This window comes from Pristiophorus japonicus, chromosome 9 (assembly GCF_044704955.1).
Source record: "Pristiophorus japonicus isolate sPriJap1 chromosome 9, sPriJap1.hap1, whole genome shotgun sequence".
Taxonomy (NCBI): Eukaryota; Metazoa; Chordata; class Chondrichthyes; family Pristiophoridae; genus Pristiophorus; species Pristiophorus japonicus.
Window position 1 is genome coordinate 119,737,940 of NC_091985.1, and position 16,276 is coordinate 119,754,215.

General features: G+C 47.2%; 1 protein-coding gene across 2 annotated transcripts in view; it reads left to right on the forward strand.

Moving 5' to 3' along the window:
• The window catches only part of slc1a4 (solute carrier family 1 member 4), a 138,766-nt gene that overhangs the window by 48,069 nt on the left and 74,421 nt on the right, over window positions 1-16,276 (forward strand). For both annotated transcript variants that reach the window (XM_070889777.1, XM_070889775.1), the window contains exon 2: window positions 15,565-15,607. In XM_070889777.1, coding sequence (XP_070745878.1) covers window positions 15,565-15,607 — 43 coding nt within the window. The remainder of the gene's footprint in view (window positions 1-15,564; window positions 15,608-16,276) is intronic.

A 16,276-nucleotide genomic window follows, 5' to 3' on the forward strand; every position in this document is an offset into this window, starting at 1 on the left:
CAGCATAACCCTCTATTCCCTTCTCCCTCTTGTGCTTGTCTAGCCTCCTCTTAAGCGCATCTGTGCTAATCGCTTCAGCCACCCCCTGTGGTAGCGAGTCTCTCAGTAAAGAAGTTTCTTCTGAATTCCCTATTGAATTTCTTGGTGACTATCTTATATTGATGTTTTACTCTTCCCCACAAGTGGAAACATTCTCCCTGTATCTACTGTACCTGTATTTTAAAACCTTTCATAATTTTAAAGAACTCAATTAGGTCACCCCAGGAAGTTCAGCAACTGTGCCTGCTCAGGAAATACTGACTAAGACAGCTGCATTCCTTTAAGCACTGTCATACTACGATACATTTGTAAACACCACCATCCGTATATCTGAAAAGCTAACTCCCAAAGATGTCCTGTAGGATTTTAACTGGCAGTATTTACATCATCCATAGTAAACCAGTGTTATTTTTTTATGAATTTATTAATTTATGAGATGTGGGTGTCGCTGGTAAGGCCAGTATGTATTGTGGTGGTGAGCCACCTTCTTGAACCGCTGCAGACCGTGAGGTGAAGGTACTCCTACAGTGCTGTTGGGGAGGGAGGTCCAGGATGTTGACCCAGTGACGATGAAGGAACAGCGATACATTTCCAAGTTAGGGTGGTGTTTTACTTGGAGGGGACTTTGGAGATGGTGGTGTTCCCATGTGCCTGCTGCCCTTGTCCTTCCAGGTGGTAGAGGCCGCAGGTTTGGGAGGTACTGCTGAAGAAGACTTGGTGAGTTGCGGCAGTGCATCTTGTAGCTGGTACACACTATTGAGTGGAGATTGAAGAACTTACAAATTAACCATGGGCTAGATTTTACACTTTTGTGCATATCGCCCAAAAATGTGCGTTATTTTCGGCGTGGGCGGCAAAAATGGGTTTTCAGATCGCCGGCTTCTCACTCATTCTCAAAGCACCTAATTTCCATTTTTGAAATTGGGCATTACCGCGAGCAATATGAAATGGGCGGTAGTGTTAGATCTCTCTGACCTTCTGCCGTAAAGTGTCGCCGTCCTTAGCAATGGCATGGCAATGCTCGATTCCCACGATTCAGGAGGTCAAGGGTCATCATGACATGCGCAGAAGAGGAGAAAGAGAGAGAGGGAGCTGAGAGGGACTGAAAGCACATCTGGGTGTGGTGTGTGCTTGTTTGGCTGTTGTGGGAGGCACGACGGAGATTCACCAGCAGTAAAAAGCCTACTAAGCACCAAGAACATAGTTGGCACCGAGTTTTTGTCCAACAAATAAGATATAAAATGGAAGGGATGGAGGAGGCCCTGGAGCTGTTAGCCAGGAACACTAGTGGCAGAGGACTCCCAGTGGTTCCGGAGCACATAGAAACATAGAAACATAGAAAATAGGTGCAGGAGCAGGCCATTCAGCCCTTCTAGCCTGCACCGCCATTCAATGAGTTCATGGCTGAACATGAAACTTCAGTACCCCCTTCCTGCTTTCTCGCCATAACCCTTGATCCCCCGAGTAGTAAGGACTTCATCTAACTCCCTTTTGAATATATTTAGTGAATTGGCCTCAACTACTTTCTGTGGTAGAGAATTCCACAGGTTCACCACTCTCTGGGTGAAGAAGTTTCTCCTCATCTCGGTCCTAAATGGCTTACCCCTTATCCTCAGACTGTGACCCCTGGTTCTGGACTTCCCCAACATTGGGAACATTCTTTCTGCATCTAACCTGTCTAAACCCGTCAGAATTTTAAACGTTTCAATGAGGTCCCCTCTCATTCTTCTGAACTCCAGTGAATACAAGCCCAGTTGATCCAATCTTTCTTGATAGGTCAGTCCCGCCATCCCGGGAATCAGTCTGGTGAACCTTCGCTGCACTCCCTCAATAGCAAGAATGTCCTTCCTCAAGTTAGGAGACCAAAACTGTACACAATACTCCAGGTGTGGCCTCACCAAGGCCCTGTACAACTGTAGCAACACCTCCCTGCCCCTGTATTCAAATCCCCTCGCTATGAAGGCCAACATGCCATTTGCTTTCTTAACCGCCTGCTGTACCTGCATGCTAACCTTCAATGACTGATGTACCATGACACCCAGGTCTCGTTGCACCTTCCCTTTTCCTAATCTGTCACCATTCAGATAATAGTCTGTCTCTCTGTTTTTACCACCAAAGTGGATAACCTCACATTTATCCACATTATATTTCATCTGCCATGCATTTGCCCACTCACCTAACCTATCCAAGTCACTCTGCAGCCTAATAGCATCCTCCTCGCAGCTCACACTGCCACCCAACTTAGTATCATCCGCAAATTTGGAGATACTGCATTTAATCCCCTCGTCTAAATCATTAATGTACAATGTAAACAGCTGGGACCCCAGCACAGAACCTTGCGGCACTCCACTAGTCACTGCCTGCCATTCTGAAAAGTACCCGTTTACTCCTACTCTTTGCTTCCTGTCTGACAACCAGTTCTCAATCCACGTCAGCACACTACCCCCAATCCCATGTGCTTTAACTTTGCACATTAATCTCTTGTGTGGGACCTTGTCGAAAGCCTTCTGAAAGTCCAAATATACCACATCAACTGGTTATCCTTTGTCCACTTTACTGGAAACATCCTCAAAAAATTCCAGAAGATTTGTCAAGCATGATTTCCCTTTCACAAATCCATGCTGACTTGGACCTATCATGTCACCATTTTCCAGATGCACTGCTATGACATCCTTAATAATTGATTCCATCATTTTACCCACTACTGAGGTCAGGCTGACCGGTCTATAATTCCCTGTTTTCTCTCTCCCTCCTTTTTTAAAAAGTGGGGTTACATTGGCTACCCTCCACTCCATAGGAACTGATCCAGAGTCAATGGAATGTTGGAAAATGACTGTCAATGCATCCGCTATTTCCAAGGCCACCTCCTTAAGTACTCTGGGATGCAGTCCATCAGGCCCTGGGGATTTATCGGCCTTCAATCCCATCAATTTCCCCAACACAATTTCCCGACTAATAAAGATTTCCCTCAGTTCCCCCTCCTTACTAGACCCTCTGACCCCTTTTATATCCGGAAGGTTGTTTGTATCCTCCTTAGTGAATACCGAACCAAAGTACTTGTTCAATTGGTCTGCCATTTCTTTGTTCCCCGTTATGACTTCCCCTGATTCTGACTGCAGGGGACCTACGTTTGTCTTCACCAACCTTTTTCTCTTTACATACCTATAGAAACTTTTGCAATCCGCCTTAATGTTCCCTGCAAGCTTCTTCTCGTACTCCATTTTCCCTGCCCTAATCAAACCCTTTGTCCTCCTCTGCTGAGTTCTAAATTTCTCCCAGTCCCCAGGTTCGCTGCTATTTCTGGCCAATTTGTATGCCACTTCCTTGGCTTTAATACTATCCCTGATTTCCCTAGATAGCCACGGTTGAGCCACCTTCCCTTTTTTATTTTTACGCCAGACAGGAATGTACAATTGTTGTAATTCATCCATGCGGCCTCTAAATGTCTGCCATTGCCCATCCACAGTCAACCCCCTAAGTATCATTCGCCAATCTATCCTAGCCAATTCACGCCTCATACCTTCAAAGTTACCCTTCTTTAAGTTCTGGACCATGGTCTCTGAAATTACTGTTTCATTCTCCATCCTAATGCAGAATTCCACCATATTATGGTCACTCTTCCCCAAGGGGCCTCGCACAATGAGATTGCTAATTAATCCTCTCTCATTACACAACACCCAGTCTAAGATGGCCTCCCCCCTAGTTGGTTCCTCAACATATTGGTCTAGAAAACCATCCCTTATGCACGGCACTGCACCCCAAGGTGCCGCACCCCCATTGCCAATGGCACATGAGAGCCAGGAGCAACATCTTGCTTCTGGCTCAGAGCACATTCCCACCTCGGGACCATCCTCTCCCGTATCCGTCCAAGCAGCGGTTCGGCCGTCATCCCCCCCCCCCCACCCCCCCACCCAATGAAGCATCGCCTGAGGAGCTCCTCGGCCAGGCGGCTTGGAGTCAGGAGGGGAAGGGATAGAGGTGGGGAGGAGGGGTGGGAGGGGGAGGATTTGTTTTTACAGAAATATTGATGATTTCAGATAAATGTTCTGTTTAAATGTTTTTTATTTAACAAAACCTTGTAGCGCATTGGCTCAGATAGCTGCACCGTTACAGCTGGTGATTCCTTAACATCAAAACTTAATTTCAATCAACTTAAACTTTAACTGTCACCAAGGCATTGATGCATGACCTGCACACCAAGCAGTGTGTCAGCCTTATAAATAACACCAACGTTCTTTCAGGCAAAGCACTCATTGATGAGCTCCTGACGTAAGACTCTTGCAGCTATCATGCCACCATGGGCCCTTTCATGCGGTCTACAAGGAGGCAGGGGCATGGCTTCAACATCAGCCTGATTGTCTGGGCCGATGTCAGCGTCCGCCTCCTTGTCCTCCTCTTCCTCGCTCTGGTGAGGTGGACTGTCAGACTCTTCAGGCAATTCTTGTCCCCTCCTGATAGCCAAGTTGTGCAGCATGGAGCACACCACCACGAATTGATCTACCTGCTCAGGGTGGTATTGGAGTTCGCCTCCTGAGTGGTCCAGGCATCTAAATTGCTGCTTAAGCACTCCAATGGTTTTCTCCACAATATTGCGAATGGCTCTGTGGCTCTTATTGTATCGCCTCTCGGCTTCAGTGTGGGTGTCACGCAGGGAGGTCATCAGCCAGGTGGCGAGGCCATATACTTTGTCACCAAGCATCCAGCATTGACCTTGTGGCTGATTGTTAAACACGTTAGATACAGTGCTCTCACGCATCATGGATGCTGCCCGGAAATTTAGCATTCACTGCCATAATAATTTGCTGGTGGTCGACAACGAGTGGAATCCCTTGCGGTTCCTGAAAACCTCTGCATCCTGAAAAGGTGCCCGCATTGCGATGTGTGTACAGTCTATTGCTCCCTGCACCTTGGGGAAGTTTGCAATTCTAGAGAATCCTAGAGCCCTCTCACTCTGTGCCTCCCTGGTCATAGGGAAGCTGATCAAGTCCCTCCTGAGTGTGTACAGGGTTTCAGTGACCTGTCTACAGCAGCAATGTGTGGTATGCTGAGACAGACCACAAATGTCGCCAGCTGAGGCCTGAAAAGAGCCTGACGCCTAGAACGACAGTGCCACGGTGACTTTGACCTCGATAGACAGTGCAGTACTGATGGTGCTGGCAGGCTGCAGATCTCCCCTTATGAGCTGGCATACCTCAGTGATAACCTCATTGTGGAAGTGCAGTCTCCGAAGGCAGGTGGTGTCGGGCAAGTCGAGGTAAGACCACTTGTCCCTGTACTTGCGGGGAGCTGGCCCCATTGCAATAGCTCTCTGTTTTCCACCGATTGGTCACAAAGAATGAATGTCCCGACAAAGACACCTATTAAATTCCAATCGGTCACAGTATGGTCAAGATGTTCACATCAACTCCAACGACCTCCAGAGTACATCTGAACTCCCCCGAGGTTGAAGCAGAGCAGACTTTTAAAGGATGCGACATGAGATGTAGAACATGGCGTCCATAACGCTGTGATTAGTTCCGGTTAGTTTCACTTTTTCTGGGTGGTTTTTTGAATGAGTGAAATTGTGGGCGAGATGTGTGCGAGGTGGTGAAAGTGACGCTGGGCGATCTCATGGCCGTTAGTTTCGGCAAATGTGATCTTTACGACAAAAAAAAGTGGGCGGGCGGTATTATTGAATCTCACCGCTAATTCCGTGCGGAAACTAACGCTGGGCGATAATGACGTTGATTTCGCCCATTCTGATGATTCCGCCCAAAAAAAGTGGGCGGGCGGTATTATTTTTTTCTGGCGTTACGCCGGAAAGTAACGCTCGGCGATAAGTTTCCGAAAAATGGGCGTCAGTTTCCATTTTGTGGCTAAATGGGCGATATATGGGTGTTATACGTCATTTCAGCGGTAAAATGGGCATTAAGTGGCCATTAAGCATTCACAAAAAGTGGAAAATCTAGCCCCATGTCTTTTACAGAATACATTGTTTAAGTTTGCTGCGCTATCTTATGATACGGCAGCAAATGTCAGCCTCTGTCTGTATCATTGAGGGATTGACAAGCAATGGCAAAGCTGAAGATTAATAGCAGTGAAAACCACTAAAGTATAAGTGTTTGGAAAATGTCACATTTGAGTCCTGAAAGCATTAAAGCCATATAATCTCTATAATTATTCAGAAATTCAGTCAGATTCAGTCCTTGGGCTAGTGAGGGGGAAAAACAGCCTGGGTTTCTGCTCCTGAGCTCTATCCAGCACCTCCAGCTGGAAAGGACATTTGAGCTGGACATGGTGCAATGACAGCATTGCTGGAATAAGACTCACAGTCGAGTAGTGCCTCACTGTTTGGGCTCACTTACTCAGTGAAATATCACAGAGGAGCTGGTATTTATAGAATGAGACTTCAATCTGAGTCAGCACTTTCAAGAGAGTAAAACAGATAATGAGAGAAAACCAGAGAGTAAAAACCAGAAAATGCTGGAAATCCTCAGCGGGTCAGGCAGCATCTGTGGAGAGAGAAACAGAGTTAACGTTTCGCGTTGACGACCCTTCGTCAGAACTGGAAAAAGTTAGAGATGTAACAGGTTTGAAGCAAGTACAGAGACAGGGAAAGGGGGAGGTGAGGAAAGAACAAAAGGGAAGGTCTGTGACAGGGTGGAAGGCCGGAGAGATTGTTTGACAAAAGGGATGATGGTGCAAGGCAAAAGGAGGTGGTCATGGAATAATAAAATAATCAATTATTTTATGTCGCTTGCAGTATAATCTGGTACTTGTTAGTCCGTTCTTCATATACCTAGAGTATTCTAAAATACCAGCAGTATTTGCATCATCCTAACCCTGTGCGTTGGAGCGTGGAGATGCAGGTACTTACAAATTAACCATGGGCGAGAAATTAATGCCTGGAGGGACATTAATGCGACTCAAATGGCTTACCGCCCGGCTGCACAGATTGTAGCGCCCTGCCGGGAAATTTGGTGCAGGTTTACCGGCGGCGCAAAACGCTACCGCCTCACCATCTAACATCAGTCAGACGATGACGTCAGTACGCGTGCAACAACCCACTAGCGCCCCGCTTGCAAAATTAGGTGTGGCTGCCTCATTTAGGTGAGTCTGCTGAACACGCCGGTGAAACCAGGCGATCCCAAATTCTTTAGGCAATACCTGGAGGCTATTTGAAGGGAGGAGCAACTGGATTAATTGGAGGTCACAGTGCGTGCAACATTTTAACAGAGCACGGTGCGTGAACCTTTCACTTTGCAGCGGCAGACTCATCTGACTTTACAGGTTCCTAGCAACTTGCATTTGAGAATTAAATGGGTGCATGACTAGAACGCCAGTGTCACCTTCTACATGCTCTTGTTCGGCGGGGTCAAGATAGAAGGCTGTTGGCCATGTCGGCCCACGACTGAGGAGACCCCATAGATGTCAAGGGCAGGAGGTCTACCGCCATGGGTTTACCAGGAGTAACACTCATACCTCGATATGTTAGAGAAACAGTGTGTCAGAAGGTTGCACTTCCAAAAGGAGGTCATTACAGAGACATTACAGAGGGAGCAGCGTGCGGCAGTCCGGCCCAGAAATCAGCGCGGTCCCGGCCTGCAAGACCATTAGCAGGCCGGGGCCATTGGAGGGAGCAGCGCACAGCGGTATACCACTGCAGGGAGCAGCGCGTGCTGCTGCAGGAGGGCGACGGCTACGAAGCCAGGTCGCTGATTGCAGTGCGGGCAGGCACAGCAGGAGGGGCGAAAGAGCGACAAGAGTTTGTAGATGGAAGTGACTGGAGCCCAGGAGAGGCGTGAGTTTGGGACTCAGAAGAGGCGAGGGCCTTGGGGTAGCACAGGCCAGCCCACACTGCGTTATGTGTGCGCACTAGGTCCGTGCAGCAGAGCTGGTCTCCAGTCGTCCTGGGTAATCCTTGCCACTGGACCAAGACCTAGCTCTGTCAAGCCCGTGTGATGGCTGGTGTGCAACGGCCACCACACATTAAAAAAATCAACACACAGGCATCTTCCACCCTTCAAGATGTAGTTCGGGATCTGGAATATTAGGTCCTTCATTGAAACACCTGTGAACTCATTCCTTTTTGGCGTGGAAGCAAGTCATCCTCGTTTCGAGGGACTGCCTATGATGATGATGATGCCATCTCCTGCAGCCAGACATGCAGCCTCACATCAGCACCAGGACTGCGCTGTCCGTCGCAGTGAAGGTCACGGTGGCGCTGACCTTCTAAGCCTCCGGCTCCTTCCAGGCTGCATCAGGGAACATATGCAGCATCTCTCAATTCGCTGCACATTGCTGTATCCGCGACGTGACACAGGCTCTGTACAGACAAAGAATGGAGTTCATAACGTTCCCAATAAGCGGGGATAAACAGGATGAGCGGACATGTTGGGTTTGCCAGGATAGCAGACTTCCCAATGGTTCAAGGAGCCATTGAATGCACACACATGGTCTTGCTAGCACCATTCCAGAATGCCGAGATCTTCCGAACCCGAAAGGGATATTACTCCCTGAATGTGCAGCTGGTGTGCAACCACACATAGCACATCCTGGCGCACATCATGCGTTCATCCTGCATGAGAGCACTGTGCCATGATTGTTTGAGCCACCACGGGAAGGGCGTGTGCTCGTGCCTGTTGTGTGCCAATTTCGACTGCAATAACAAACACCAGAAGGTGTGAGTGAGTGAGCAGCTCAACGTGTGCCACATGTGCCTTCCATAGTTGAATAGCTGGTACTGTATGGAAGAGTGCAGATCTCCATTTGAATCTGCATGGCTGTGCAGAGTGGCTGTGTGAATGGTGGGACTGGGTGACAACCACCTAAGATGAAGGATGAAGCTGAAGTGTTGCGAATGCATATTAAAAAGAAAAAGAAAGACTTGCATTTATATAGCACCTTTCACGACCACCGGATATCTCTAAGCGCTTTACAGCCACTTAAGTACTTTTGGAGTGTAGTCACTGTTGTAATGTAGGAAACGCGGCAGCCAATTTGCACACAGCAAGCTCCCACAAACAGTAATGTGATAATGACCAGATAATCTGTTTTTGTTATATTGATTGAGGGATAAATATTGGCCAGGGCACTGGGGATGACTCCCCTGCTCTTTTTAGAAACAGTGCCATGGGATCTTTTACATCCACCTGAGAGAGCAGACGGGGCCTCAGTTTAACATCTCATCCGAAAGATGGCACTCCCTCAGAGTGTCAGCCTAGATTTTATTTTGTGCTCAAGTCCCTGGAGTTGGGCTTGAACCCTTAACCTTCTGACTCGGAGGTGAGAGTGCTACCCACTGAGCCACAGCTGACACTGCAAGAGTGAAACGGTAGTACGAGGAGGGGTCAGGCTGAGTAGGAAACAAGATGGTCAACGACGATTGGATGGCCAGGGCCTGATTGCTGAACTGAGCCCGAATATTTAGGGTGTCTTCACCAATGAAGACCATAGCCTGGTACACACAGTGAAGGAGCAAGTACTGCAAAAACTTGACATTGTGTGAGACAGTGACATTATCGCATTGCAACATTAATCTGATGACCCTAGTGAGGTCGTTGAACTTCTTGCGACATTGTGTCACAGTTCTGGCCACCAAGTTCCTGGCGGAGACGTACTGGGCCACCTCCCTCCATAGCCTACTAAAGACTCTAGGAGTGGCCCTCCTTCCACTGGAAGGTTGCAGCACTCTCCGCTGCCTCCACTAATGCGTCGACGGCCGTGGGTGAGAAGCGGTGGGCACACTGGTGACCTTCTTCCCCCTGCATTTTCCCGCTCTGAGCAGACTGAGAAGTTGGAACTGCGCATGCGCATACTTATCTTACCGCAGCTTTAAGAATCGGCTGTCCATGGGATGTACAGTGGCCTCCGCAGCATGCACATTCGTTCTGGAAATTTATCGCTGAGATTTTCAGATGTACTACCCTGAGAGAATTGTGCAACGACTGATTTAACGCTCCTTTTCCCTCTTGGGTCGCTGAAACCTAATTTCGTGGTAGGCGGCGCAAACCTTCAGAGGGTGTTACAGTTACTGCCCCGACAGGATTAAAGCCTCAAAATGGGTGATACCAAATTCCTAGCCCCAGGTCTTTATTTGGTATCTTGATAATTACTTAAACACAGCAGTGAAGCAACCAACTTGTGAGTGAGCTGACATTAAACATGCTCACACTCAACAAGCTCACCGCTGGAGTGGAACTAAACTATAGAATCAGTGGGAACCTGTTCAACCTTCGTCATCTCCAGGCTAGATCCAAGACCGTCCCATCCTTTGTCGTTGCACTACAGTACGCGGACGATGCTTAGGTCTGCGCACATTCAGAGGCCGAACTCCAAGCCACCATCAACATCTTCACCGAGGCGTACGAAAGCATGGGCCTTACACTAAACATCCATAAAACAAAGGTCCTCCACCAACCTGACCCCGCCACACAGCACTGCCTCCCGCCCCCCCCCCCCCCCCCCCCCGGTCATCATCAAAATCCATGGCGTGGCCCTGGACAACGTGGACCACTTTCCATACCTCGGGAGCCTACTATCAGCAAGGGCAGACATTGACGACAAGGTCCAACATCGCCTCCAGTGCACCAGCACAGCCCTCGGTCGCCTGAGGAAGAGTGTTCGAAGATCAGGCCCTCAAATCTGGCACCAAGCTTATGGTCTTCAGGGCTGTAGTGATACCCGCCCTTCTGTATGGCTCAGAGATGTGAACCACTACAGTAGACACCTTAAATCGCTGGAGAAATACCACCAACGATGTCTCCGCAAGGTCCTGCAAATCCCCTGGGAGGACAGATGCACCAACGTCAGTATTCTTGATCAGGCCAACATCCCCAGCATCAAAGCACTGACCAGACTTGACCACACTCCGTTGGACGGGCCACATTGTCTGCATGCCCAACACAAGACTCCCAAAGCAAGTGCTCTACTCTGAACTCCTGCACGGCAGGCGATCCCCAGGTGGGCAGAGGAAACGTTTCAAGGACACCCTCAAAGCCTCCTTGATAAAGTGCAACATCCCCATGGACACCTGGGAATCCCTGGCCAAAGGCCGCCCTAAGTGGAGGAAAATCATCAGGGAGGGCGCTGAGCACCTTGAGTCTCGTCAGCGAGAGCATGCAAAAATGAAGCGCAGGCAACGGAAGGAGCGTGTGGCACACCAGACTCCCCACCCACCCTTTCCCTCAACGACTGTCCCACCTGTGACCGAGACTCTAATTCTCATATTGGACTGTACAGTCACCTGAGAACTCACTTTTAGAGTGGAAGCAAGTCTTCCTCGATTTCGAGGGAATGCCTATGATGATGATGATGAGCTAATTTTTGATAAGCCAGCTTGTTACACGTCTGTCAGAGTTATAGAATTTGGGAATTTCAAGAAGATTTACTCCCTCTGCAACACTGCTAATTAGGTCTTCAAAAGACAGTAAAAAGGATTGATGTGAGTGAGCTGAAATGCCTTGCTTCCTGTCAGCAGTTCACCGAGGGGCACTAAATAATATATCAGCAACCATCTCTGGACTGTGAGTGGAATGGGACAAAGTTCAAGGAGATTGTCTACAAAACGGCAGCCATAATCACCCATCATTGTCAGGACTGGTTTGAAGGAAATTACGCAGAGATTCTAAATCTTCTCAGCACAAACTCTGTCACAAAGAAAGAACATTACACAAACATCAGAAACAGAATGCCAGCTTAATTGGGAGAAACAAAGAATGCCTGATGAGGGAAAATAAGAGTGGAGGAGAATGCAGTTATACCCTGAGCAGAATGGTGCAAAGAACTGTGTCTGGCACGTCTCTCAGGAGCGCACAAACTACTGGAACATTGAGACAAATATTCCCTTGAGTCCACTGAGCTTCTCAATAGACCCTCAGCAATCAACAATGCTTCTACAGCCAGAATTCTACAGCAACAGATTGTAAGGGACTGCCAGTTTTTTTTGTGCTAGATATTATCTTTGCTCAGCCTCACTAGACACTCCTTTAAGCGGATCTTATGTTCCCTAAGATCAAGAGTGCTCCCTTTTCTGACCATATGTAGTTTAACAGCAGTATTGTCACCCAGGGATCAGAACACAGGACCTTTACTCTATCACCAGCTTCTAAAATATAACACTGTGAACTCTCTCCTTTTTATGGATGGCAAACTGAAAAAGCACTTTACTGAGACATGGCGCGGAGTTTAGACCAATAGCTGGTTTATTTACATAAAATACATGAATGAACAGTATACAGTTTCTACAGCGAGAGCTTATATTTTCCTTTAGTCTTCAGTTGCGAAAACAACAAAGACATAATTTGTTTCTCTCTAAATATAGGCTCTCCTTTATCTTAACCTACATTGGTTCCAACTTTACGTCACAGACCACCCTTTTGTTTCTCCTCTCATGATTTAATTGACCCAGAATGGCTATTTCGTCAATATTGAATGAAGACAATCTTTACTGATGACCTAAGAAGCTTATCGATAAATGTGACCAGTTCAGCTAACTGGGGATTTCCCATTGTCTGCAGTAACTTGTATAATATCAGTGGTGTTGTGTCTAGGGTAGGACTGCTGTGATTTCCTCCTCCCCATCTGAATGACCTTGGATGACATCGATTTAACCCCTTACATGCTGCCCCTAGAACTACAGAAATATTGTGGAGCTTTACCCCATTAGTAGCTGTCCTTCCCCCTTATGTGGAGGTATTATAGGATAGTCCTTTATCCAATAGCCCTAATACAAATTCAAGGAGTAGGAAACACCCAAATGTGTGATTAATACTCTTTATTTATCAAATCAAAGGTATACAACCCCTTGCAGCACCGTTGAGACTGATACCGATTGTAAATCACGAGCAGACAACTCATCAGGAAGTCATGAGCATGTCATCTTGACTGCTCACGCTAGCTTCAGCAAGACTAGGTCAAAGTCGCTAGGGTGTGTTGTATTCTTTATAGGGTTAATCGTGTCCTCCTAACGTGATGCCATTATGTCAACATGTCCTCCCTACGTCTAGTTAATCTCCCTTCAATGCGCAATAATAGCTATCTTTTCCTCAATGTTCCCCCTGCATGATGGACCATGGCTAGCCGTCATGGCTTTTTACTTCCTTATCTCTTTCCAGTACATCCATAACTAACTCTGTTCATACTCCTTTACATTCTCCTAACTGCCTGGCTCTATGCCCAATAGATTTCTTAATTCTTCCCACATAGGGTTACTGAGGTAGTGCCTGCCATACTCCAGGCCTCACCTCACATTTTTGCAACTACTGCAGAATTAGTCTTTAATATGTGTGTATATATGTTTTATATTAAGTAAAGCTTACAATGGCTATTCTACCTGGTACACCTGCACTTACACTGATGTGGGTCAAACAGGGCCATATTAGTATAGTGCAAGCACCACCAAAGGTATGGCCAACTTTAATCAGTGCTGTTTCTCCAATGACCTGGTGCTGCATTTAATGTAAGTTACCTCACAAGCCTTGGCTGAGGCGTGACAACTCCGACCGTAACTTCCAGAACAAAGTAGACAAATGAAGCATAAAATCCTGACAGTTCCCTTCCTCTTGCTTTGCTCAACAAGGGTGGACAATGGAAGGGACTGCCTCAACTTTTCAAGACTGACTAAAGTATCTCTTTTAAATATTGTGCTGTTATGAGCTACTTTTATTAGCAAATTAGAGCAGTGACTATGGAAAATAGTGTCCGACTGTAAGACCGCGATTTCCCCTCCTTCAGTGGATCCGTCACGGGCGATGTCGCTGGTGGGTCCTGGTCTCGCTGCTGGCTCCAGTCCACTGTGTAGAATGATTTTCCCCTAATTGGGCTTGTTTAGCCCGCCCAGCGCGTTTGCTGGCCAATTGAAGAAGCGGGTCTGATAATGTCATTTGATTATGTGTCATTAGCCGGTTTCCTTAAAGGGATCATGTCCAAATTTATCTCCCCAGGAGACCAACACAGCCTGGTTGAACATTGTACAGGAGGGCACAAGCAGGGATGTTGTCAGGAGGACCAGGCTGCAGTGATGCAAACCTTTCAATCATCTCAGTAGATCACAAAACTCTACTGCAAAGTCACACTCAACCTTATCCTGCTGTGCCACTCATCACATCCCCGTCACTCTGCCTTCCCTACCCTACTCCTGCACATTCTTACTCACACCAACGTACCTTGCAGCTCCACCCATCCATCTCTATCCACTTCCCCATCTCACTAGCCACCCCTCACACTCACCTCATCCTAGTCCAATCATACCAACTAATAACACGCAAGGGTAAGCACTTGGGTGCTTTATGTAATGTTCATGTAAAGTTTCAGTTAATGTGCTGTCAAAGATTGAAACCTTTATTTTGAACACTTTGGCTTCTTGGACAGATCTGTATGCACCTTTGGAAGTGGCTTAGTGAGTTGTAGTGAATGGCGAGGCATAACGGTATCCCCCACAATGGTGATGAATGTGAAAGGAATGGCTTGGGCATTGTAGGGATGCTTCATGGTGTTGGTGTGGTGTGGTGTCAACCTGGCGCATCATGTGGCAGCCAGGGTGTACAGCGTCAAGTGAAGTAAATCTGGCCATGGTGAGGCCATTTCTGGCATCCCAGGTGCTGATACTCTCTGTCCTGTGCAGTATCAGTTTATTGCGGAGAAGGTTGGTGTAGTTGTTGGTGCTGCTTATGTGCCTGGTGATGCTGGTGTTGGGGCTGATCGTGGTAGGATTCTGAGGACTAAGGTGAGATAGCTTCAAGGGCACCGTGCTGATGTAATAGATGGCAGGTGAAGTTGAGATGACAGAAGCCATCTGTCAATGGTGCGAGAGGTTGTTCCAATGAGGTGAGACTGGATAGAGAGTTTACTCCAAACACTTGCAACCTGCATAAAGCTCAATCTGACTGCCATATGCAATAAGCAACAGCTTCTGAGCTTGGAAAGTGAACAGGAGTGAGATGGGAGTTTTTATAGCATACTTACAGCTGTCAAATAATGAGATGATTCCATGTCATACAACTCCTGACCTGCTTACCTGACGTGATCCCTGAGCAGTGTGGACCCCATGGGCAATGTGGTGAAATGTAAAGGTGAGCTCAAAATACTATTTAATCGGCTGTTAACAAGGTCATCATGACCTGAACTGCCTCCACCACAGCGCTGACAGACCCGACATCTGGGAAAGGCGCGTGGCGGCGGGTTGACAGCGGAGACCCGACTTGCTGTCAAAAAACATTTTTCCCATCCTCCTGAAACCCCCCCACCCCCCTACGTCTGGAACATGGAACGTGTTTGAACGCCATTAGTTGGAACTCTTTTTGTGGTTAACGCCAGGTTTGCAAAATGTTTTGGTATTACTGAACTTTATACAGTTAGTGTAGATCAGGGTGAACAATGAAATGGAGCAATGCCGGACAAACTAGAAGCAAATATTGCAAATTTTATCCAAGTGTTCCATTCTTGTCTGAGACATATTTATTGTTTTTTTCTCTGTCTTAAGCTTGCTGAATTATTACCAAAATGTTTAGTGGGTCACTGAGAAATTGTTGTGTCTTTTTGTTGCAGAAACCTGGTTCCTTCAAATCTTGTTGCTGCTGCTTTCCGATCGGTAAGCTGAGCTCCATTTTAACATCAGCAAATCCAGTGTGACAGAAAAATTAATTATTAGCTAAAATAGATGTTGCACCTTCATTTTCCACTCTGATTGTCCTGTGCTCACAAACTAAATGTTCTATTTTGATGACATTTCTCATAAGCGCACAGCTTTTTAAATTCCAAATTGAAACCTTTGCTAAATGTCCATCAAAGCTTGAATAAGGACATGGCAACTTTTCAAAATAACTTTTGGGAATGATTCCTTCTGCTGTGTATAATGAAATTGCTAAAGCTTTCTTTATACTCTCAAATAGTGAACAAAAGAAATCTCCTTTTTTTGGTCTATTATAATACAGGTTGAACCTCCCTTATTCAGAACTCCCTTATCCGGAACTACCCCTCGTCCAGAACCATTCCTAGCTGCTCCGACATGAACAAATTGAAGTCCTTCCTCGCTGTCGACTCCCACAATCACTGGCCTGGCTCGCGATCCACCGCGACACCCACTCCTCCCTCCTCCCCCACCATGATCGCTCTGCCGCACTCCCAGCCCCAAGCCAGCCAGCCCCAATATTCTCTTGCTCAGTACCTGTATCATCCAATTTAACGTGACAACCCATCGTCCGGAAAAATCCCTTATCCAGAATAGGCCAGGTCCCCAGGGTTCCAGATAAGGAAGGTT